General features: G+C 51.0%; 1 protein-coding gene across 2 annotated transcripts in view; it reads right to left on the bottom strand.

Annotated features, from left to right (window-relative positions):
* ADCK1 (aarF domain containing kinase 1) overlaps window positions 1-26,048 on the bottom strand; it is a 127,774-nt gene that overhangs the window by 18,292 nt on the left and 83,434 nt on the right. Inside the window, exons 7-11 of one of the 2 annotated variants that reach the window (XM_053928786.1) lie at window positions 24,399-24,515; window positions 11,832-11,981; window positions 10,441-10,638; window positions 5,374-5,567; window positions 3,896-3,998 (exon numbers count right to left, since the gene is read on the bottom strand). In XM_053928786.1, the coding sequence (XP_053784761.1) occupies window positions 3,896-3,998; window positions 5,374-5,567; window positions 10,441-10,638; window positions 11,832-11,981; window positions 24,399-24,515 (762 nt within the window). Of the gene's footprint in view, window positions 1-912; window positions 3,999-5,373; window positions 5,568-10,440; window positions 10,639-11,831; window positions 11,982-24,398; window positions 24,516-26,048 lie in introns of those variants that run through there. The other variant, XM_053928785.1, reaches the window with a different exon arrangement.

The following is a 26,048-nucleotide window of genomic DNA, read 5'->3' as shown; positions in this document are numbered from 1 at the left end:
TTCTGGGGCTTTACTCGTTCTGTGAAGAACTGCCTGCTGACCGGTTCCCAACTTAGACCCCAGCTCCTCATGGCTGGACCCTTAAGACCACTTAAGATACAAGTGTCACTCCGCGTGGCTCTACGTAATGTCCCCCATTTGCTAGCACTGAGGGTCATTCCACACCTCTCAACCAGTCCTGCCCCTGAGGACTTGCTCTGGGGCCTCCGGAGCCACTTTCGTTGTCTGAGATGGCATTAGACACTTGCGCTCCCAAAGCCCTGCAGCTGTGGCAGGACGGCCCTAGGGAGCTGTGGTGCTGAAAGTGCACCTCTGATGCTCCAGCTCTGAGGAAACGAACCTGGCAACCAAACGAGGCAGCACTGCTCATGAAGGATGAGTGACACGGGTAGCTTCTTTAACACACGGATGTCAACATCCTTGCAAATAAAGTGTTCCAAGATTCTAAATATTTGCATGTTTATCGAGCACTTACTACAAGCCACAACATTTGCACTTACTATTGGCTGGGAACATACCTGAGGGCGCTCCACCCAATGGGCCACAGAGTTAGAACATCTCTCTCCTCCACCTAAGGAGAGGAAGGGACGGAGAAGAGCCATGCTGCCCCAGCGAAAGAAGCCAACGCCTAAGTGGACTAAGTATCCAAGTGTTAAAAGTCAAAACATCCTTCAAAGTATGTTTGTGGTGCCCTCCTGACACTGTCATTGCTGGGAGAAAAAGGTCACAGAACTTTACTGCAAAGCTCCAAACCCAAATGAATTCACAGCAAGTACCACAGGACAGAGAGGAAGCAGGACAAAGGTCCCACACAGAAGCCCACATGAGCTCTCTGTGAACTGCAGAGCAGACAGCTGGAGAGATGGCCTCCTGCAGCTCTGGGCTCCAGAGGTGGCTCCGCCCAGGCAGAGCAGAAGGCTGGGGCCAACAGTCAGACAGTAAAGACGCCCTTCAGGCCAAGGGCACAGGATGAAAAGACACCAGAGGGACTGCTATCTGAGGAAGAATTTGTCTGGTCTTCGTCCCTGGCTCCTAAAAGAAAACCTCTAACTCCCTGGAATTTCCCAGAGACAAGAGTGTCTTTGACATTCACACTGTGCCCCTTGGATCACACCTGAGTTCCTACTAGGTAACTCAGGATGGGGGCTATGCCAGCCCCATCTGCCTGGGGACAGGTGGGGGCTGGAGTTCAAGTTCGATCATGTGGTCAGTGACTCAATCAGTCCTGCCTATGTAATGAAGCCCTGACAAAACTGAATGTTGAAGCTCCATGAGCACGCTGCTTCGCTGAGGGGGGTGTGTCCCGATTCCACAGGTGAGGACTCCAAAGCCCTGCACTCAGGGCCTGCCCAGACCTCGCCTGATGTCATTTCGCTGGTGCTGCTGTGTATCCTTTACCATAAAACTATAGTCACAAACACAGTGCCTTCCTGAGTTCTGAGTCATTCTAGAAAATGATTAAATCTGAAGAGCCTCCAAATTCATAGTCAATTGGTCAGAACTGCAGGTGGCCTGGGGACCCCCAAACCTGCAGCTGTGTCTGAAGTGAGAGCAGTCTCATGGGGAACTGTGACCTGAAGCCTGTGGAGTCTGCACCAGCTCTAAGTGGTCGGTGTCAGATTTGCACTGTGGAGGGTAGTGGTCCAGGTCCATCCTGCCTTAGGCCCCGGGGAACATGCTGGACTCAGTCTGCATTTTCCAAAACTTCTTGTCTCTGCTACCCATCCACTCCCCCGTTCCCACTGAAAATCCAATTGCCTCCAAAATCAAGGTGTTTGAGACCCAATGCAGGTGCATATGACAGCGCAAAGAACAAGTAGTATGGCCCATGTCTACAGCACTATGGGACAAAAATCCAGGCAGCTCTGTGACTTTAGGCAAATTACTAAACCTCTCTGAGCCTTCCTTGGCTCCCATCTCTGAAGATGAGGCTAATGACCCCTTGCAGAGCTGATGGGACAAACCAATGATGGAATTTACTTACAAAGGGCCCAGCATGTTCTCTCACATGTGGGAGGCACTCAATAGTCACCAGCCTGCTTCTCTCCTACTTTCAAACTGCCCTGCACCCAAACTCTCCCAGCCCCCCTCCACTCCCTGGATATCTGTTCTGGGTGCTTGGGCCCACTGGCAGCATGCTGATGTTTTACACCTCAGGCCAGCAGGAAGCCAACCATTAAACCAAAAGTGAAAAGCAAGTAACCATTACCTTGAAGAAAAGGACATTTATATTTACTTCAGTAACTACAAAAGACACCATAAAATATAACATACAGTATGCATCTTCATGATTAATAACAGATCTTGCAAATTAGTCTCTCAGGTGCCTAAGTACATCCAAATGGTCACTAAGAACAATTAATTCTTTGGGGAAATAAAGGAATTGCAAATCGTCTCTAGTCAGTGGAAAATCTGCTAGTTGTATTAGGATTAATGAGAACAGAAATTAGACTCAAGTTCGGGGGTTTTCTACCCCATGAATAGGTAAAGCAGTATCGGAGAGACTCAAGTATAATCACTGTCTGAGAGCAAGTGTGCTCAGCGAGAGCCAGGACCTCCCAAACCTGGGGGGTGACAGCTCTGAGCAGTGACCCAGCAAGGAGAGGGGACCTGTTCTGCAGCAAACCCAGAGACCACGCTCCCCTCCAACAAACTCTGACTTCCTACTAGTTAACAAAGGAAGGGTTCACGGAAGTCAGGGGACCCCTGCGGCCCCTGGAGACCCCACAGGCCTGGGAGTTACAGCTGGAGCCTGGGATGTCCCTGAAACAGGCGCAGAAGATCATGCTGGGAGGGGGCAGGCTGGCAGCAGGCAACAAGGAGAAACACAGAGCCTGGACAGGTGATGAGGAGGTTTCAGAGTGGAACCCTAGCCACGGTAAGTGAGGTTCAGTCTGCAGTCTCCAGCACTGGGGCCATCAGATGATGAGCCAAAGGGCTAAGTCAGAAAGCAATCAGTAGGACAAGGCAGGTGCCAGGTCCCTGGGAATTAGGTGAGAACCCAGGAGAACCAAAGTCTGAGGTTTCAGCTGAGCCTCTTGAGTTCTGGCCCTGGGCTTCTGAACACCTGCAAGCAAGGTCTAAGTCTTAGAAGATGAGAGAAACCTACCAGAAGCTGGAAGGGGCCTCACAGTGGCAGGCCGGAGAAACATGGAGGCAAGAAGCCAAGCAGAACACAACAGCATGTGGTATCCAGGGCCACTCCTACCCAAAGGCCAAAGTGGATTCACCCCCAGCCTAGAATAAAAACCCCACCGACCAAGAGCTGCCCTGCAACCCTGAGGGGGTCTCACTGAACACAGTACATAAGACACCAAAGGGGTCCCATGACAGCAGTGAGCTCACAGCTGCAGCACAGACTCGCTAAGGGGCCACACCTCTGGGGAGCAGCAGGGCAAGGAGAGGGGGCCTGTTCTCCAACAAGCTCAGAGACCACGCTCCCCTCCAACAAAATCAAACTTCCTGCAAGTTAAATGTGCCCTCAGTGGGACTCATGGTCCATCCTGATGCGGGAGGGGCTAACGGCAGTGAGGGGACATCTAACCCAATGGCGCCCGCCGGGAGTGGGAAAGCAGACTGTGCCACCGCCCTCGGTAAGGACAGAAACCTTTAGCATGGTTAGTGTGTGGGCCCCGAGACAGGGGCTGCAGTGTGGGGCAGGAATTCCAGAGGTGGAGTAGGATGGTGCCCTGGGCAGTGAACAGGGGCTCCAGGCCACCGCGTGGCAAAAACAGGGCAACTGGTAGAGACGTGCCTAAAGAATGAGTGAAAAGACCCCTTGCCCACCATAGAGCCCACCAGAAAAGGGAAGGGGCAGAAGGTCCACTCAGTGTGGAGCAGGCAACAGCCAGCAAAGCAGGGCCAAGACCCAGCTGGTCAGCCTTAATGCCTTCACCCGCAGAATGAGTTCGTGAAGGTCGATCTGCCATAAGCTGAAGGCCTCACTGAAAGAGATCCGGGTCCTTCTGAAGAACGAACAGGTAGTCTTCTTGTTGTGCCTGCAGGGGGGGGCGAGAAGAAAGGAGAGAACTAGAGATAAAGAGGCAAGAAACGCTTGGGATCATTTAGAGAAATGGAAGAGAGTGGCTTTGCCAGCTCCCCAGGCCCCGCCCCAATGTACAAATCCTGTGATCATACCACTGCCCATCAGGGACCAGAGGAACTCAACCATTCCACGTTTTCCACATAAATGGGGGAAGCAAACAAAAGGCAGCTGTTTCACACGGCATCAAAGGCCTAGTGGACCCACCGGGTACAATGTTTCAAAGCTATTTTTCCAAGAGTATAATTAGTATTTATCAAACCAGAACCTCCCAAATTCAAATATAAAAGCTTTCCCACACTTTCTGAAGTTAAGAGTCACCTGGAAACCTGGTCAGGTGGTCCTAGGAGGCTGAGGCCCTTACAGATGCAGCCCAGCTCAGTCTCTCTGCACCAACAAAAGGACACAGTGAAAACTGGTGTTGATGATGTAACCTATTCACAACTTCGTTGCCTAAACCCTCCAAGGAAGAATCAGTCACGTTCAGCCCTCTCGGTGTGCAGGCTATTTTTCTCTAATTTAGTTTGATATCCGACAGTGGGTACATGGTACAGGTGGCCAACTCTCCCTTCCCCAAGTAGTTGGCAAAAGTGGCCCATTCCCTGTGTGGGACAGAGGGGCTGGGAGATGACCCCGGTCGAGGCCCCCCCTCTCAGGGGAGAACATTTGGCCACAGCACGAGCCCTCCCATGCCTATGCCACCCTCAGGTAAAAGTGCCTAGCACTCTCGCTCCTCTGTCACTACCTCCCTGAGGAAGTGCCCTTCCGCTTTCCATCCACACCGCAAGGGTGATGAGGCATCTAACAGGAGCTGAGATCCTGGGAGAACCCAGAGTCAGCTGCCACACTTTCCTGTGTCATAACCACACCTGTAGGGAAAAGTACACTGGCATCTCTGCCTCGCTGCCTGGCCACTGGCTGCCTGGCCAATCCTGGGGACACAGGTCCCGGGACCAGGCAGAGGTAGAATGTGCATCAGGCCGTCCTGATCCCAAGTCCAGGGGACACTTTGGGTGGGACTGAGACTTTTGGAGAACATTTCAAACTTTACTGAGGGTAAGAATCACTTGAAAAGCTCGACTGAAAGGGTGAGGACCTAGAATCCACCATTTTCAAGTGCAGGTGGTCCTCTGGAACACCCAGAACACTGCCCTGAGGCATCAGCCAGTGAGCTGGAGCAGTTCTCTGGCCCTAAATTCCTGCAGGGAGATCTGGAGTTTGGGACACTGGGGCAGGGCCCTGGGGACCAGAGGGAGAAAGTGGAAGTGAGCGGGATTCCTGGGGCAGGCCAAAGAGCTGGGGGGGGAAGAGGAACTGGAGCCCACACTCACGTGGCCAGCGCTCTGATGCAGCAACGTGACATGTTGAGGAAGGAGCTGGCGCTGGCACGGGTGCCCAGGGTGGCCTCGATGCCACGCAGCAGGTCGTTGGTCTTGAAGATGAGCAGCATCTGGCGTGGCACATGGTTGAGGAGCTGGCTGATCTGGGGGAGGTAGTTGGCCGCATTGTTGCGGATCTCTGAGTCCTAAAGCAGCCACAGGGAGACAGAAGTAGTTGGCGTGGGAAATGGGGGGCAGGATGGCAGGTATCCAGGACCTGAGGGGCTGCGAGGGTGCTCAAGGAGGGAGCTTCTGGCACAGCTGCCTTGGTGCAACTAGAAACCCTCCTCAAAGGGAAGCTGAGTACAAGGAGACTTGACATTTGATGTTTGATGAATACCCATCCTCCAAGCCTCCAACCAGTACCAACTGCAGCAGGAAATTTACCTTCCCACCAACCATGTAATGCAGCTGGAGCCTCTCGGCCCAGGAGCCCACCCTTGAGTTACTCTTCAAGGCTTCTTTACTGACGGCCAATTTCAGGTCAGCCTTGGAAGGAGCCCTGGAAGCTGGCACCAGCTGAGTCACTTCCCCCATCCCTTCAGCCGAGCCCAGGCTACTGCAGTTCATAGATCTGAGCTCCTGACCCCAACCAAGCTCCGCAGTCCTGCCCATACCCTGCCTCAGTCAGCACCACACCCAGAGCCCCTGCCACCTACACAGCCCAGCCTATCACTGTGCTCCCCTCAGAGCCCGTCTCAGTCTATCCATGCCCAAGGCCCTGTTGCCCAGAACAGCATTCAGGGCTAGCCCTTACCCCGTGCTGGGCTCTGGCTTCCCACCCTTCCCTGTCCCTGAGCTCCCCATGGCTCTGGGCAGATAACTGCCCCCCTACTAGAGTCCTGAGTATGGCAGTGAGGCTCTGGTCCCTCCTTGGTCTCCAGAGAAACAATGAGAATGACAGTGACAGCAGCCAACACAGACTGCACATTCACCAAGTAGGCCAGGCACTTTGAAAACGCTTGTGTGTGTTAACTCATTGAACCCTTACCATGACCCTACCAGGCAAGTGTGTTACCTGCTTTGAGAGGGGAAACTGAGACATTGAGAGCTAAAGTAACTTGCCCAACGTCCACAGCTGGTAAGTGGTGAGTCAGAATCCCAGCTCAGGAAGTCTCGCTCCCAAGCCCACAGCCGCACCACCAGGCTATCCTGCCCTTCACCTCACAATGGGCTACATGAGCCTGGACAAGTCCTTGCATCTTCTCTGAGCCAGTGTCCTCACCTACAAACTGGCATTGCCAGTACGCTCTGTCCACCTCCCAGCAATACCAAGAGGGCCATCAGGGATAAGGCATGGGGAGGTGCTCGGTGCCCAGTGTGTGGAGTCACAGGGGGCGCCCCAGTGCTGCCAAAGGCTGCACCGCCTGGCCGCACTCTGCAGCAGAAGCAGAACTCGCTGCCCTTTCAGGAACATGTGTGCGCCGCTGATAACTGTGCTGCCATGGAACTTGGAACACCCCTCAGGCAGGAGCCATCAGACTGGAACACCAGCATGAAGCCAGACGCCCAGAGGCTGTCTGCCTGCCCGCCGCCTCCCACCACAGCTACAGGTCGCCCTGCCAGAAGGCAAAGGCTAAGGCCTCATCAAAACCCCACTCACCACAGCGACCCCCTTTTAGCAAGGCAGGGACTGGCCTGGCAACAGCCCCTCTCAGGCCAAATGGAAAGCACCCATGCCCACCCAGACTGCCTTGCGGGGACATCACAGCCTTCAAGCTTGGACATATCCGGGTGAGTCAGGATGCTGGGTGTTAGCAGTAGGCCCCACTGAGTGCCTATCTGACCGCCTTCCCCTGATTCTCCTTTGTGAAAAGAATCCCCTTTTTGTTCTTTTGGCCCCTTGGGGCTGTGCTCTTCAGGGAGGCAGAGCCCCTCCTAGCCCCAGGTCACTGACTGATCTCAGTCAATACCGACTCTGAGCTTAATGCCCCTGCCAAGTGCTTGGTTTAGGCCTGGACATGTAACATGATTCTGGCCAATAAGACATGAGGAGGAGTCTTCTGGGGGACTTCTGAGAAGGGTTTTTGCTCTTGAGAAACAATATATGAGAAGAGCCCTCATTCCCACCTCTGGTCACCAGAGAATAAAGATGTAAAGCTCGGACCTACCAAGTCAGCTTGGAATCCTGAGAGGAGAACAAGAGAATCACAGAGTGCTGGGAACCGCCCTGCCTGGTTTCAGAAGCTGTAACCCCCATGGCTAAGGCTGAGTAAAAAGCCCTTGGGACCAGAAGCCACTTAGGAAACAAAGCTTATCTCCCTGGCAGGAGCACTGCCTCTGCCCCCTTTCACCTCACCCTGCTTGGCCCTGGGCAGATGACTGGTTAGCACAAGTATTAAGGGATCGCTTTTGGCAAAAGTATGAGGAGAGGCTTCCCAGGCTGGTGCTCTGGACTGAATTGTGCCCCAACAAAATCCCTAAGTCGAAGTTCTAACCCCAGTGTGATTACTTAGAGACAGGGCCTCTAAGGAGATAATTAAAGTTAAGTGAACTCATAAGGGGGTGGGGCACCTAATTCAGTAGGACTGATGTCCTCACAAGAGGAGGAAGAGATGCCAGGAGTGTGCACACGCAAAAGGAAGGCCGTGTGAGGACAACAAGCAGGCAGCCACCTGTAAGACAGGGAGAGAGCTCCTCCAGAAACCAGCCCTGATGATACCCTGGTATGGACTCAGGCCCCAGAACTGCGAGAGAACACATTTCTGCTGTTAAGACACCCAGCTGGAGGTATTCTGTTATGGCAACCCACGCAGACAACTACAGTAGCATTTATGCTGGGTCTTTATCAATGAATAAAAATGCAAAAATAAAATTCAAACTTAGTTAATAAAATCAGGTATCATTTATTGAGTACCTACTTAGGCCAGGTGACCTTGTCCACTCCTGTGGCTTTAAATACCACCTATCTGCTAAGGACTCCCACATTTCTCTCTCAAGCTTGGACCTCTTCTTGGAGCTCCAAGCTTAATGGCCCATGACACCTCTATCTGAATGCTCAAGAGAACTACTGACACCCCAACCCCAAATGTGGCCTTCTCAAAGTCTTCCCTATGTCAGGGAGCAGCGCCACCCTCCCCGTCTTGTGATTCACCCCAAAGAGCTGTGACACAACTTTTCATCCTTTCAACACCCAAGCCGACGGAAAAGCCTCTCAGACTTAAGTCCACTGGCTTCTGTGCACCTCCATTGCCATTAGCGTAGTCTGAGCCCCCAGCACCTCTCCACGTGGAATTCTGCCTCGGGCTCCTAGCTAACCACCCCACTGCTCATCTTGCCCCACTCCAGAGTGATACTTAAAATAGCAAGTCTGAGCATGTCCTTCTCCTGCTTAAGACCTGTTGAAGGCTTTGCTTTGTACTTACAATTAATCCAAACTTCTTTCCATGGTTTATAGGCCCTGAGTGATGCTCTTCCTGCCTGGTGCTCAAATTCTTCTCATTCCACCACCTGCCTGGCCACACTTCCACCAGTAAGCTCTCTCTCCCCCAGGCCTTGGCACACTGTGCACTCTCTTCCTGGGATGCTTCCTCCCAGCTCTTCCTGCGGCTGGTGCCTTTCTTGTCCCCTGGGCCTCAGTTTATGTCAACTCGTAGGAGATCTCTCCTCTGAGCACTCAATTTATGGCACCCCCATCAGAAGCTTGTTTCCTCCCTGATACGTACTACCTGCAATTATTACATTTACCTATTTGTTCACTGGTTTACTGTCTGTCTCCCTCAATCACAGTGCAAATTACAAAAAAGGACTATTTGTCCGCTCACCACTGGGTCCTTGGCACCTAGTCCAGGGTCCAGTGAAAACAAATGTTTGCTCAGTGAATGAGCTTCAGGAGCTGTGGAGAGGCACTTCCCATGCACCATCAGTAAAGCAGAAATTTCCATCCCCATTCAACAAAGGCAGAAGGCTCTCTGTCTTCTTCTGAGAGGACAAGCTCTAAAGCTGTGTGGGCCTGAGGTGGTTGGTGGTCATTTTTGCCACCAAGCTTGCTGAAGAATGATGGAAACTTAGAGGAAAGCAGAACCAAGAGATGACAACTGGTCCCCTCTTTGGTGACATCGTTTGACAGTCTGGATCCAGCCATTCCTAAAGCCACCTGCCACAAGGCAGCTTACAGGGCACCCCCCTGAGGCTCAAAGAGGCGACAAGAACTATCCAAGGTCATGCCACCAGGAAGAGCGGGTGTTGGAACTAGAACCCAGATCTTTCCAACTGCACAAGCAGGACCCTGTCCCTTGTGCGTTGCCCGAGCCCATCCCCACATGGACACGGGCAAGTCTGCCTCAGCCTAGCAAACTGACAGACTAGGAAGACAGAAGTCCGTTCCATGGTGAACTGAGAAGCCAGGGAGGGTGGGAGCTCTGAGCCAGGAAGAATGAGCCACTGCAGAAGTCCCTGTGATGGGGCAGAGGTGAAAATGAGTACAGGGAGGAGATGTCACTTGGGTGGGTCCCAGCCCAGACACCATACAACTACTGTCTAGTTCCAATGAAGAAATGAACTACCGATAAAGACCAAAAAGCCGTTTCACTAAAAACTCCATAGAGCATCGGGACGAGAGATGGCACAAGAGAACTGAAGCACTCTCCTCAGTGGGGAGCCCCAGAGGAACCACACAACGGAGACAGTCCCCAGGAGGAGACGGCATAAGTGGGGCCAGGTGTATTTATGAGACAGTCTCTGGGGATTCCCAGAGGCCCTGGCCCCGAAATCTTGTGTGAGCAGGTTGCACCACAAGCCTCAGAAGTCTGATCACACGGTTAGTGTGACCTGTTTGTACTCCAGGTTGATGAGAAGGGCAGGAGTGTGATACCGCTCCCTATCCCTCCTTCTGTCCAGGGACACTATCTCTCCTTCCCTCCCTGCTTCTCATCTGGTGTGGCTCCCATTCTGCCCACAACTCCACCCCCACAGCCCACCAGACAGAACCTCAGACCCTGGATAGGAAGGGGTCCAAAGGTCATCCCTGGTCCTGCCCCTTCTATTCAGGAGAGGGCAGGGCCAGGAGGGGCCACCTACCTCAGTGGCAGTGACTGGAGCTTGGCTGATGCCCCTGTTGACCGAGTTCCACGAGCGGGCGGTCAGCATGCAGGCAAACAGGGGGTAGAGATCACCAGCTCCCAGGCGCTGGCTGTACTTCTTCACCCTCTTCATGTCAGTCCAGATCAGCGACTGCCAGAGGTGGCAGTAATCCAGGCGGAACTCTTCCGTGAGCACCTACGAGGGGGCAGCCGTCACCACATCTGAGCCTCCTCTCCCTATCGAAGACCCAGTCCCTGGCTGGAGCGACCACTGTGAAGGGGATGGATGAAGACTGTGGCTCCTGCACAATATCTGCTTCCCCCTCAAAGTTCAGCCATCCTTGAAGGTCCAGGTTCAAAGCTACTATTTGGCCAGCCTTGGTCCTAAGTGGCAGAAATTACCAAGTGTCCACCAAAATTGCACTCCCTGCATCGCCCCCGGTTAGATGTGATCTTCAGCCGGAGCTCTGACCGAGAGAATGTGGCAGAAGCTCCACTTCCAGCTTTGGCCCATGCATGCTCCTCTGAGCCTGACCGCTTTGGCTGCAGGTGGCAAGGCCACCCCAAGGAAGGCCTGGGAGGCAGAGCCTCAGTCAGACCAACCTTTGGCCTCCTGCCCCCACCCAGGACTGGCACAGGAGCAAGTGTTAGACACCTGCTGTGCCTGGGCCATCATTTGTTTGGGAGCTACATGTGACAGCAGCTGGCCTACCTTAAACTAATGTACCCAGCATCACTGAGCCTTTGAAAGGGGGCCAAGATTTTGGGATGTGGAATTAGGGCCCTGAGGGAAGGAGCAAGAGACCATAGGGAAAACCTCCCCAAGGGCCATCTGCCTCCTGGAATCAAACCAGACCCTGGGTCCCAGGACTGGCAGTGAACTTCCCAACTTCTAGGTGGAAGTTGTGGCTCATCTGAACCAACTCTGCATCCCAATTCCAGAGGACAGAGCCCCTATCAGTTCCCAGCCCCCTTTCCTGCTACACACCACCTCATCACTAGGGCTGGATGACCCCTCCTTATCAAGTCCCAGCTCATCAAAAGACAGCTCATGTCCCAGGGTCTGGGCTGGCCTGGGATCTCCAGGAAAACAAGGCTGTTTTACAGCTGACAAAGCACTTTCACACATCCAGGTACATTCCCACATACTCCTTACAGCGGCCCACAAAGGAGGCTTGACCAACCTCACCTCACCCTGTAGGAAGCTGAGGCTCAGAGAGTGTATGACTGTGACTTGCACAAAATGACAGCTCTAGAGCCAGGACAGGGCCTCTCCAGATACCTTGCCCATCTTCCTCCCGTTTCTGTAGCCCATAGGGGAGATCACTGGGCTCCGAGGCAGGCAGGACTAGGCCCTGGGGCTGACTAGGTGGGAAAGGCCTCTCCTACCTGGTAGAGCCCATGGTCCAAGAGGATAACCTCCGCCTTTCCTGTGTCTGGCCGCTTCCGCACCAGCACGTTGCCTGGGTGGGGGTCACAGTGTACGAAGCCGTTGACAAAGATCATCTCACTGTACATCTTGCCCAGGTGGCGTGAGATCTGGAAGAGAAGGGAGGCGAGTAGGAGTTGATCCGCATGAACACCTGTCTCGGAGATGTCTACTCTGGTCCCTCAATCTGGTCACTGTCAAGAGGAAGGCCAGAAGGACCAAGTGGGTCTGAGCGGCCATGGTGAAAGTGACAGCTTGAGACTGCAGAGTTCTTGGGTTTAAACTAGAAGCTGGGTTCTCATCCAGTTCTCTTTAACTTCAGCTGCACATCAGAATCACCTAGAACCCAGAAATGTTGTGGGTGGTACCCAGGCATCAGTATTGTAAGTTCCCATGGTGATTTTAATACATGCCAAAGTAGAAGAACCGCTGCTTCTAGTTTTTTTGGTGGCTGCAACACCCACCTCCCACACCCGCCCCTCCACTCTGCCGGATTTTTCTCTTCCCCGTTTCTCTTATCAGTCCCTTTTCATTTTTTCCCCAAAGTTGAATGTGGGCTGGAAATCTGGGTTGGAGGAGTCAGTTCACTTGCTCTTCCTCCAAAGAGTAAGGCCAGGGAACTGAGGACCAGAACAGGTGACCCCACCCATACCAGGCCAGTCCCAGGAGGACCCAGAGTCACAGGCCCTTCTCCTTTCTCCCTGCAGGCCCCTTTCCCTATACCACCCCTATCAGAGCCCAATGCTGATCTGATTTATGATGTCTGCACAGAAGAAATGACACTGGAGAGACCGTTTAAATCATCCTGTCACTGCTGCTCTCCCTGCCGAGGCGGTCTTCTTATCTCTACTCCCTTTTTATTAAAGCTAAAAGCCTCTTCCCAGCTAGGGAGCAACTGCTGAATAGAGCCAGACCTGGGCCCACAGATGGTCTGCCAATGGGTTTCCACGGGACACAGAGATGCTCAACCCAGGAAGCAAATGCCCCAGGACACACTGCCCTTGGCATTTCTCTCAGCCTCAGCTGGACCCCATGGTCACTCACAAACATATCCCAGCCAGCGGAGGGGAGCTGGGCTCATCGGGTGGGGAACCCAAGATTAGTGTCTAAAGATAAAGACTCAAGTACTTTCCTTGGCCTACAAAGTTTTGCACCACCAAGTCCAGCCTCCCTCCCTGGTCTCATCTTGCACAATGACACTCCAGCCACATTTGTTTTCTTTCTCTTCTCCAATGATCCCCACGGCTTCCTACCTCAGGGCCTTTGCATGTGATATTCCCTCTGCCAGGAATGTTCTTCTCATCTCCCATTTACCTGGTTCTCTCCTTTCTTTCTTCCCATCCCAGCTGAGCATCACCTCCCTAGGGAAACCTTCCCTGACCTTCCAGACTAGACGAGGTCCTCCTACCATAAATCTCATAGAATGTTGTACTTTATTTTCATGGCACAAGCACACTGTTTGTCATGATATGATTACTGGCCATCTAGCCCACTATCATAAGCTCTGAAGGTAGCTGGAACTGGCTCTATTTTGTTAAACAGCTTTATTGAGGTATAATTTACATACCATAGGCTGGCTCTACTATGTATCCATCCACTTGCCTGCAATAGGCCAAACATGTGAATGTAGGACTCTGCCCTCAACATAAATGAGACCTCTGTCTCTATGTTTTTGGGGGTTTCTTTTGAGATGCCATGGTTCCTGCCTCTGATGCTCATCCTACCCCATCAATTTCCCCTGAATCCCAACCAGTTATAATTGGGCCCCAAATCGGTCAAGAATAACCCTACTTTAGTAACAACAGATGCCATCCTTGTTAAAAACCTTATAAGTAGGTACAATTATAACCTCACTTTGCAGATGAGGAACTGAGACGCATCGAGGTTTAACTTCCCCAGAGCTACCTGGCCAGAAAGGGGTAAAGCCAGGATTCCAACCAGGTGTGACCCCACCGCCTCCTAGTAACCATCATTCTATACTGGTTCCCTCTGACTTCTGCACTCAAGTGAACTTTGTGACTTTAAGCAAGTTGCTCATACTCTCAGCTTCAGTAAAATGGAAATAACAGCAGTGCCACTCACAAGGGTTACCATAGGGGCAAGAGAGACCATCATGGTGCTTGGAACCTAGTGACCTCCCATCAGTGCCCCTATTGTCCCAGATCCCTTGTAACATTCCTGGGAGGGCAGCAGACCAGGTTTCATTGTGCCTTTTTAAGAGATGAAGAAATGGGGGTCAAAGAGGTTGTCTGAAGCCCTGCCACCACACCAGCTCCCTGACTCCTGACATTTTCCTCGGGTGAAATGAATGCCCAGTGCTCAGCATCTGTTGGCATTTGGAGCAGGACTTTGAACCGAGTCAAGTTCTGACTCAGGCTGGCCTGTCAAGGGTCCCAGAGACACCATTTTCTGTAACCTGGGAAAGGGGCTCCAGCCAGAGCTGGCCCTGGGAGAGCAGGCAAGTCCCTACCTCTGTGCCTCTGGGAACCCCTCTCGTTAGGCGCTTTGGAGCTTCATGGAGCCATGCTCTGAAAGGCTGTGCGTGCCAAACCAATTGCGTTTATTAAGTAATCATTCATTTTTATTTGTCAAGGATGCATATAAGGTCCATCAGGGCTCCTGATCAGCCCAAGATAAGCAGCGCAGCCAGACTGTGCTGACGGAATTCCAGCCAAAAGCAGAGAAATGACATTTCATTTAGTCTGGGCAGACCTGTCATGGGGAGATGTACGATCTCCCTTAAGCTTCCTGAAATATTGCTGATGGCTCTGGGCCCCTATTACCACATTGAAAGATGGCCCCAGGGGGTCTGGGGACTCGGGATGGGGGAGTTCTTGCCCATGAGAGCGAGCTGCTGCTGCCGGAGGAGGAGCAGGTGCGACCCACTGCAGCTCGTACACACACGAGCAAAGCGCCCAGAGCGGCCCTCCCCATTTCAACACCCATCTGTCTGCCCTGACCTGCGTGTCTTTCCACATAGGGGCTGCTCTTGATGGTCACTTTAACCAGACTTCACCAGGATAGAGGTGTGCTAGGCAAAGACAGGAGGGAGAACTAGCCTATGCACCCAGCTTCACTCTGGATCCATCTTGGTATTGCCACTTAGGGTCTGGGTGAGCTGGGGGACAAGTCACCTCCCTTCTCAATCCAGGTCTAAGTTCCCTCAGCTGTTAAGTGGGACTGACCCTATATGTTCCTCTTCCTCAAAGGGAAACCCCGAGATTCAAAGTCAAAATGTGATCACAGATGGGAAGGTACCTTTATGTACCACACCATAAATGTGCGTGTTTATAAATGGGGTAGCTAATTATTTTAATCTTGGAAAAAAATATACCTGTTATCATCTTCAAAGTGTAATTTTCAAAAAGTTAAAAGCATGACCCTCGTACAAAATATAGAATGAACATGTGTTAAAACCAGAGACATGGAAATAAAGGACAAACTGACAGTAACCAGAGGGGAGAGGGGGGAGAACAGGGGAAAGAAGGGGAAGGGTCAAGTCAAGGCCCATGTATAAAGGACCCATGGACAAAGACAACGGGGGTGGGGAGGGCTGAATGTGGGAGGAGGGGGGTGGGTAGGAGAGGGGAGAGTAATCGGGGAAAAATGGGGACAACTGTAATTGAACAACAATTTTTAAAAAGCTTTCAAATTTTATTTAGCTCATCAGTAAAGGACCAAACATGAAGGTAGAGTGGCTCAAAGAGAATTTTGAGGGACTGGGTGTTTATGGACATTTAAACAGGAATAAAAGCCTAAAATTCCTGAATTTGATGCAAAACTGGTTATTGCCCTTCAAGGCAATAAGGAAATCATAACCTTAGAGGGTTATCATAAACTTATGGGGCAGAAATTATTTGCATGTCTACTGGATAAGATCTACAGGTTGACATATGACTTCAATCTGAGTCCTTAATTAATTTTTCAACAGCAAAGTCTAACAAAAGTGCATCCCCTAAATATTAAAAAATCCTTGGGGGAGCTGGCTGAACAATGCTCAAAAATGACTTTAATAACACACTGCCTACTCCTGGCCTTATTTCTAAACTTTGGGTAATTTTTCCTTACATTGGTCAGAATTGTACTAAACAGTCTCGGGGAACCAATTTGCCCAGAAAAAGGCAGCCAGCTCCCTCCAATTCACAAAGACATCGAGGGTCCCAGGAGACATCTAAGGCTATCACTGGGCACACAACCCTCTCTCCTACCCCTTCCACAATACTTTAGTTATGACTCGTGATGAAGAACAAACAATTGACCTTTTGGCTTTTGGCTTCCAGCTTGGAGGAGGCTTAGGTGCAATTTTCTTGGGTTGTCCCAAATCCAGGTTCATCCGACACGAGCCGCCTCTACCATTCCGCCAAAGCTTGACCCCAATGAGATCAAAGTTGTACACCTGAGGTGCACTAGTGGGGAAGTTGGTGCCATCCCTGCCCTGGTCCCCAAGATTGGCCCCCTGGGCCTATGTCCAAAAATGGTTGGCAATGACATCACCAAAGCAACCAGTGATTGGAAGGATCCCAGGATTACAGTGAAACAGACCATTCAGAACAGACAGCCAAGACTGAGGTGTACCTTCTGCCTCTGCCCTGATCATCAGAACCCTCAAAGAACTGCGAAGGGACATAAAGAAGAAGAAGAAAAAAAACATTACGCATGTGAAAATACCACATTTGAGGAGACTGTCGACACTGTCCGACAGATGTGGCACTGATCTTGCCACATCTGGAACCTAGAGAGATCCTGGGGACTGCCTAGTCTGCGGGCTGCAATGTTGATGGCCACCGCCCTAATGACATCATAGATGACATCAGCAGTAGTGCAGTGGAATGCCCAGCTAGTTCAGAACTACAAAGGAAAATATTTCAATTAAAGATCGTTTGACAACCAAAACAAACAATTGGAATTAACGCTGCAGTGAACGTGGGGGTGCACGTATCTCTGCAAGATACTGATTTCCTTTCCTTTGGATATACCAGGTCTGTCCGGAAAAAGTCCGGCCATTATTACTCTAACAAGAACAGTTTGCATGTTATCAATGGAACCTGGCAGCCATGGAGAGTGGACTGGAATGTGCATGTGTGAACAATGACGACTTCACTGTACTGGTCAATGGGGGCTGTAGAGTGAGCAGGTGTACTATGTGGCCATTACATTCAAAATGACTGAGCGAGTACAGCAAAAGAATCTCCATCAAATTTTGCGTGAAGCTTGAACATTCCTCCATGGAAACTATTCAGATGATTCAGAAGGCCCCAGCTATGGGCAGCCAGTGATTGGCAGCTGCAACACAACAACGTGCCCACTTGCACATCACATCTAGTGTAGATTTTTGGCAAAACGCCAAATCACCCAGGTGACTCAGCCCCCTTACAGCCCAGATTTGGTGGCACGCAACTTCTGGATTTTCCCCAAACTAAAATCACCTCTGAAAGGGAAGAGATTTCAGACCATCGATGAGATTCAGGAAAATACAACAGGGCAACTGACGGCAATTGGGAGAACTGTGTGAGGTCTCAAGGTGCCTCCTTAGAAGGGGGCTGAGGCGTCATTGTCCTATGTACAATGTATCTTATATCATCTTTAATAAATGTCTCTATTTTTCACAGTACATGGCTGGATACTTTCTGGACAGGGTTCGTATATACCCAGAAGTAAGATTGTCGGATCATATGGTATCAATAGTTCTATTTTTAGTTTTTTAAGGAACCTCCATACTGTTTTCCATAACAGCTGTACCAACTTACATTCCCAACAGTGTACAAGGGTTCCCTTTTCTCCTCATCTTCACCAATGCTTGCTATCTCTTGTTTTGATAACAGCCATTCTAACAGGTATGTGGTGATCTCTTGTTGTGGTTTTGATTTTCATTTCCTTGATTGGTAATGTCAAGTACCTCTTCATATACCTGTTTGGCCATCAGTATATCTTCTCTGGAAAATGTCTCCTCAATTCCTCTAAGGCTTCCCCTTACCCTGTTAATGGTGGTATCTGCATAAAGGCAGGAAGTGACACCTTTTTAGAACAGAAACAGCTAACATTCTATTGCAGGCGCAGTGCGTGGCCTCCCAGCCACCCTCTGCAGTAGACAGGGAAAGGAAGCAAGATTCCAGAAAGGGGTAGAAGCCTGGTCCCCTAGCCAGCAGTTCAGAATACCAGGATCCGATCCCAGGGAACAAGCTCTCGATCACCAGGACGTCCCGCCTTTCCACATACAGGAAGTTCCACCAGAACCTCCGAAGGTCCCACAGCATCCAAGAACTCATTGCAGTTGGAGAAGAATCACAGGGAAATCCAGGGCTGTTTGGCTAACCACAAACAACTAAAGCCACAGTACAGCAATTTTTAGAAGAAAAGTCAGTGACAAGCGTTTTAATTGTTCCATGTAAAAAGGATTGCACTACTCACATAAGTGATTTTGGTAATTATGCAGTGCCTTTATTCTCTAACGGTAAGGGGTGGGGGAAGCCAGGAATCTATGAAAGTGGTGAGTAAAGAATTAATTTAGTAAATAATATGTAAATCAAGGAGTTATTTTTAGATTTTTCTTAAAATTTGAATGGGCTGAAAGTACTTCAATTATTCTGTAATTGCATAGATTAATTTATTCCCACCCCCAAGGGAAAGTCTATTTTGTTTTGAGGGGAGAGGGATGTCAGGGAGGCAAGGCCAAGATCTCTGAAAGAAACTGGAGGTTGGTGTTGCCGGATATTAATAATCACACAAGTGGCCCAGTATTAAGCATAAAGAGGTTGATAATTCAAACTCTCTTTGCCTATCCCCCAGTTTCTGTCTAGGCTTTGTCAGGCAGAGCAACAGCCTGAAAGATCAGACCAGACCACAGCCTAGAGCATTTTCCTCTCCCCACCCCCCTTTCCCCTCAGGAACTTCAATTACTTGCTGCTGCCCAGCCCAAGGCCACATCTCTGCATGGAGAGGTCGATCTTGGACTAGCAAATGCTGAGTGAAATCCCTGAACGTGAAGGCACTGGGAGTCTCTTCAACCACATGTGATGCTGGAAGGAGACAGGTGCTGAGTTCATTGCAGGACACTGGGAGAAGTACTCTGGTGTTGGAGCATCTGGGTGCTGGTGAAAGCCTCTCTACATGAGGCTTAAACAGGGACATCACCTGAGAGCCTCAAAGGGTCTTCACTGCCAGAGAGACTGGGAGTGGGTCCCAAGGGCTGCAACTATTGGAAGATGCGGTGAGGGAGGAACAGCTGTAGACGCCTGACATTCCCTGCCTCGGGCAGCAGCTCACTCCAAAGAACTCTTTGCACATCTCCCACCTCACCTCTGGGCCCATACAAAAAATGGGGAAAGGGTTTCTTTCCTACACATTCCCCTCCTTCTGGCAGGTATTTTCTGTGGGCCGAGGGTCGGAATTCCAGTGCGGTAACGTGTTGAGTAGGTACTGTGGGCACCGTGCCAACTGCTTCGTGTGTCTGTCATCAAACAGTCCTGCAGGATGCTCTTGTATGCTACTTGACAACAAGAAGCTGGAGCTTCCAAAGGATGACTAGCTCCACCAAGGAGGCACAGCTGGTTAAGTGGCAGAGGCAGCACCAAACCCAGGAAGGCTGAGTCCAGAGTGACACTGGTCCCCACTCCTGGAAGCCCTGCTACTAGGGAATGAATCTCCCGGAACTCATCTTGTGCCCTCAACACCCCCCACCAATATCCCTGAGCCTCTCAAGCTGTGGTCCAAGAAGTTAAAGAGGGACAATGATGGAAGGTGTTTTCTTTCTAGTGATTTCCGTAACTAGGGTCTTCATGCCTCTGCAGCTTCTCTTCCCTGGCCTTGGGAGCACCTCCCACCGCAGAACCTGAGAGGTCCAGTCAGTGGGAGATGGTGCTGAGCAAAAGAGAAACATCTTATTCAGTCCTTGGTAGCACAGGTGGAGCAAGGGGAAACTCTAAGGAGGTGGTGAAGGGTGGTCACCATACGCTCAATCGATGAGCATCACTCACAGACAACAGAGGTAGGTGGACAGGAAGGGAACAGAGAAGATTCTCAAAGATTCTTTGGAGGAAGACATGCCTCTGTGAATAATAACTTCACGGATTATAAATGACTTTTTTTTTCCAGAACTTCACAGCTTGCGAACAATCCTGTGATGTAAGTATTGTGATCCCTCCAACTCTAAATGAGGGACTCAGACCCAGAGAGGATGCAGCTGAGGGCACCTGGCACCTCTGAAAACGGGAGTTGGGGGCCTGAAACAGGAGGGTTAGTGGAAAGACTTTCAGAGTAAGAACTAAGCCCCTAGCTCCCCTCCTAACCCTGACAAAAGTGAAAGGACAACAGCCTCTGGAGACCATGCCATGTACCAGGAGGGCCATCAAGAACAGAGGGCTGAATCAAAGTCCACATAATGACCACTGGCACCCCTGGCCCTCCTCCCCCAGCTGGCTCCCAGGCCTCTGGAACAGACAGGCTGAAGTCTTTGCGAGCCCCCCATCTCTGCACCCATCCCCAGTCTTTGCAGACTGCATATGTCTGCCCACCAGGCCTCCAGTCCCCGTCCTGCCAACCCCAAACTCAAGACTCTGTCACCTTTCTCAGGGCTAATTTCACACAAATTCAATTGGGCCTCAGCCCAGGCTGGGTCTTAAATACACACTCACTGAAATCCAATTAACCTTCGATAAAGGTCCCGCAATCAATAGTAGCCCTGTGGTTTGAGGAGGCTCCATCCGGCCTAGGAACATGTGCTCCTGCACGACCTTTACTTTTAATGAAATCAATGACAGTCACTGTCGCCAGCTCTTAAAGTGACTGGCAAATATGGTCATCAGGTCAGGCCCTCCGTAATATCTGCTTCTGAGCTCAGAAATACAAGCAAACAGGGGCCCCTGCGGGCGGTTGGCTCTCCACGGTCCTGTGTTCCCTGGCAGGTGAGGACACCTGGGCGGGGCTGCCTTGTGCCCAGAGGTGCAAAACATCATAGTCGCCCAGGCCCTCTGGCCTTGTGGCAGGTGATTCCTGAACTTCACAGAGTATTAGAACCTACCTGGAGAGTTGGTTAAAATGCAGATTCTTCAACCCTTCTCAACCCAGGTTCTGCTTAGTCAATTTGGGGTGGGGCCTAGGAATCTGCATTGTTAAATAAGCCCCCTAGTGATTCTGAAATAGATGGCTCAAGTTCCTGCTCCCAGCAAGCTGAGAATCGTTCATTGCTCTCTCAAATATCTGGCTAGCCCAAAACCTTCAATAAAAAAATCGAGGCCCAGAGAGGGAGACTGATTTGTCCAAGATCACACACTGAGCCACTGGCAGAGCTGAAGTTTGAACCTAGGTCTCTTGTTTCCTAACCTGGCACTTCCCTACCCTACCCCCCCAGGATTTGGCCCTTGTCACTCCCATCTGTCCCTTATACTTCCCTCCCCGAGGAACACACACAGCCAGGCTGTCCTCAGGAGGAAGAGTCATGGGGGATGGGCTCCCGGAGTCCCACAGTCCTAGGGAGACTTTAGAACCTCGGAGAAACTCAGTAACGTGGCTTCTTTCATACTCCACGTGTGTATGCTCATACACACACAAGCACACCATTGGTCTTCCAGGGGGCCTGTGGCTTTGATGTTGGTTGGCAAGAGGCATAACAGACTGATTTGTACAAAGTAGGGCCCATTGCTGGTCTACTCCCAGCATCACCAATGGTCTGCCACAACCCAGTGGAGCACATGGTCCACAGCCCCCTGGCCAGCCTGCGTTTTCTATGGAAGTATTTCATGGCATCATCTCAGAATACCAAAGAGCTTCCTAGGGCACACAGATGCTAGAAGCCAAGGCAGGCGATTAAGGAATTAAGTAATTGATTCCTTAGAAATCCCTAAGGAAGTATGACAGCAGGGTATTATTGTAAGGGTAGACCCACAGACCAACAGAAGAGAACACAGCTTCCAAAAGAGCCACAGCTGACTGATGACAACGATGCCAGCCCTAAAAGACTATTCTGTATGATTCCATTACATGGGGTTCAGTAATGAGCAAAAGTGGCCTATGGTGACAGACATCAAGGTGAGGGTATTGGCCGGTAGGGGGCGTGAGGAAGCCTGCCAGGGGGTGGAAACGATATGCACAGTTACTGGCTGGTGACTGCATGGTACACCCATGCAGTGAAAACGCACTGAGGCGGGCCAGTCGGACCTGGGCCCTTACATGAGTTAGGTCTGAGTCTCTGACTCTTCATCTGCAAAATGGAGACAGTAAGATCTCCCTCCTAAGGTCCCAGTGCAGAAAGGGCCTGGTACAGGGAGTCATCAGTCAGCCACCTTCTGTGTAGAAGGAGGTAAAGGAGGAAAGGACAGAGCCGAACGGTGATAATCATAATGAAAACAACAATAATCAACTAGTTACCAATTCTGAGCGCTAACCATATTCCAGGTGTCATGCTGGTGCACTAACTCAATCCACACATCTCTCTCAAATGGGACAATGTTTGCATGAAATAGCTGAAACGACCCTTGACATAAGCTGGGGAGAGAAGGGCTGCAGTCAGATAGTGCCCGGGCCGTAGGTAAAGTTTCTCAGCCAGTCCTCCAGCTCCTGCCTTGTGGGGTTACTGATGTGGCATCAGTCAGGTGGCCCAGAATCCATGGCAGCCCAAGGCCAGTCCCTGGGAGGGAGATGGAGAAGGTAAAGAAGAACACACATAGCCAGACCTGAGTTCAAATCCTAGCTCTGCTTCTGCTAGGTGTGCGATATTGGGCAAGTGGTTTAAGTTCTCTGAGCTTTAGCTTTCTCATCTGTGAATGGGGTTAATAATACATCCTCAGCAGGACAGTGGTAAGGAGTAGAGACTAGATGTGTCACATGCTTGGCACATGTTAGTTGCATATAATAATTACTGTTATTGTTACTGTTTTCCCAAATCACTCTGATATCAGCTTGCCCAACTATGTATGTTCACAGAAAACCAACACTCTATGCCAGCCCTGCCTTGTAGAAGCCAACCCAGGGCATGAGGACGGTTTATTTACCCGCAGACTAATTCACAGTATGTCAACAGAGGTTCTGCTCTGCACAGAGCAGGAATCTTGTCTGCCCTGCGGTGACAGGAGCAGGTGAGACTCTGCCTCAGCTCCCACCCATTTTGACCAACTCCAGCCCAGCTGTCCCCTCTTATCAAGCACCTCACTCAGCCACAAACAAGCAGCTACACCAGAGCACACCTTTGTTTGTATTGTACTTGTCTTTGAAATCAAAGCTGCCTCCGGTTAAATGCCATTACAGCCTGAGCTCACTGGATCCAAGAGTTTAATGGATTTAGGGGCGCCGCCCAAAAGAAAATCCCATGGCAGCTGGAACGCCAGTAACCTGGAGTGAGGTGGGACGGAGGAGGTGAGGCCTCTGGGATCTTTCCTGACCGGCAGGCACAAAGCCCCTGCTTCCCTTTAAGGCTGTTCAACAAAAGCCAAAGGTCACCTCTCCCACCCCTTTTTCCACTGGATCCCAAGATTTTGTACTCAGGGGTTCTGGTGGGAAAAAGACCCCCTAGCTAGATGCAGGGGTCTTCTCCCCACCCCAACCAATAGGGGAGAAGATGGGCAAGCAGATCTCCTCCTCCCTCCCCTGCAAGCAGCTCTGCCCAGCCTCCGCATGCCCACCCTAGAGGCTAACAGTGAGGGAAGCAGGGTCAGAAGCCCCAAGCTGTGCTGCTGGCCATGTGACCCTGGAAAAAACATTTGCTCTCTCTCCCTCTGAACTTTTCTCCCCATCTGCAAAGTGGAGGGCGGAATTAGAACAGCAGTTTTCTATCCTTTGCCCCCAAGCAGGACTCTTCCAGGAAAGCCCAAAGGTTGTGCATATAACTCCAACGCCAGCTGTGAGCTCCTTAGGAAGGGAATTGTCTGGTTCCCCTCTAACCTCCACACCCAGGACACAGCAGAGGCTGTAAAAATGATGAATGTTGTTGAAAAGTACAAATCCACCCCCAATTGTGGGACCCTATGGGGACCAAGAAGAAGAAAATGAGGCCCAGGTTCCACCACAGGGCCAGCTTTCCCTGAGACCAATGGGATGAGACACTGAAGCCCCTTTTTCCTTGTTTCTATGAAGTGTAAACCATTGGCTACTGCCGTCCCCTTTTTGCCTGATACCTTCAGATCTGGGGAGTGGCAGGGAGCAGGGAAGGGGGAAGTGGGAGGGTGTTGTGTCCAGACCCCAAGAGGCAGAAGGATTAAGTTGCTTGGATGTCACACCATCATTCTCTGCGGCTGCTCAGCCCCGTGGAGCTTGGATGGTACAGAAAGCCGGATGGCGATCGCCTGTCCAGGCAGGAGCTGTAAGGAGGGGCTCGTACGTGCCTGCACCCCTCTATGGGCTGGCAACCTCAGCTTTAGGAGACAGGGTAGAGGGCTGTACCAAATGGCCTGGAAGGATGCTTCATACTCAGATTTTATAATTCCTACATAACAGACCCCCTTTCAGGGCACTGAGACCTCACCTGGCACAGCTGTCCTCATGGGGCAGCCCTACCAAACCTGCATCCCTGGCACACGGTCATGAGCTCTCAGCCTCACCTCGTTAACGTCAATCTTGTTTCTCTCCATGTAGTCTCGGTCATTGACCTGCCCGCCGTCCACAAACTCCATCAGAAGGACCCGCTTGGTGGACAGCTCCCAGTAGATTTGGGGGACCTGGAATAGGAAAGGACAGGTCAGGAAAGTCTAGAGGGCCGGGGGAGAGCAAGGACCACCAAGAGGTACTCCTCCCAGGAACAGGAGAGAAGGCCTGGAAGGGCTTCAGCAGTGACAGGTAGGAAGAGGGAGGCAGGACAGGAGAGAGGGGTGGCTCTGCCTCCCCCCGCCAAGTCCCCAGCCCTTCCTTTAGTGGTCCCTCCTGCTTGGAGACCAGAGAATGGCTTCCCTGCCCTCCTTGGTGCCTTCCAGACACTATTAAAAGCCAAACCTAAAACTGGGACTTCAGGGGAAATGTGCAGAATCTCTCATACCTGAGCAAGAATTGGTGTTAAAAGCTATTTCCCTCTCTCGCGAGGCCCATTTCAGGTACCTGACATGAACCCCAACCCTCTGCCTCGGTTTCTACACCTGGGCCATTGGTGCATTGTACCTATGTATGAACGTACAGATGTATGAACAGATGAATGTTTACTGGATGACAAATTTGGGGGTCAGGAAGTCATGAGTTTTCCCATGTCCGTTTCCTACACACAAGACCCTCTGGCAAACAACGCTGGATCCTAACCCAGCACCCATCCCCAATCCTTCTCTCTTTCCCAGCAACAGGAAACACTAAGCACTTTCCCTGCTGGTCTTGCGATAGGTATGGCCCCGTGACACAGTTCTGGCTTATGAGAACCTAAGTGGAGGTCTACTAGGGGGCCTGGGTAGGTTTTTATGTTCTAGATTTTAAAAAATGGGGTGTTTGTAGACAATGCAACTCTTCTTAGCAGCAGCTATCTTGCAACACGAGGAAAAGTTCAAGAAAGTCAGAGATGCCAGCCCTGATCTTGTTAGAGCACTAAGACAGTATCAGGGGGCAACTTCTGTGAGCCTTCCTGCCACGTGAGGAAAATTAATCCTTTCCTGTTTCAGACCCTCTAAATCAGTCTGACAGGCACCTGTAGACAATGTGTTCCTAACTGATATGGTATGCTCCATCCCCCTCTGACTCTGAGAACCCAACTGCCAAAAAGGGAAGAGATCTCCCCAAGGACAGGCAAGAGAATGGACTGCACCAGGGCTGCCAGGATGCCATGGGAGTGAGCGGCACCCATCAGTCCCACCACAGCCAGGAAGGAGGAGTCACCAGATATCAGCATGCCACCTGTCCCCAGCAAGGTGATGGGTATATTTCTACTTATAAACAAACAAAGGAAGTGAAGTGTTGGGAGGAATTAGGACTTCCCTCCCCCCAACCCCCAAAACTCACCTAGCAGTAAGACAGCAGCCCTGAAGTCCAAACAGCTGTTCGCTGTTCCCAGTTCTGCTAATATCTGTTGTGACTTAGTCCAGTCCATTAGCTCTTCCATGCTTCAGTTCTCCTCATCGGAAAGGAGACTGTTCCTGCCCCACCCGCAATACAGAGTCTGAGCATAACTAGGGCTTACACACAAGTGTAATGCTCTGGCTCCCTGGAACAAAGATTCCACGCAATCAAGGTGTCATTTAGGTTTGCTACTTTCCTGCAGTTTTCGCCATTTGAAAATC

Source organism: Desmodus rotundus, chromosome 7 (assembly GCF_022682495.2).
Source record: "Desmodus rotundus isolate HL8 chromosome 7, HLdesRot8A.1, whole genome shotgun sequence".
NCBI lineage: Eukaryota > Metazoa > Chordata > Mammalia > Chiroptera > Phyllostomidae > Desmodus > Desmodus rotundus.
The sequence above is the reverse complement of the archived record's forward strand: the minus strand, read 5'-3'. Positions and strand labels throughout refer to the sequence as shown.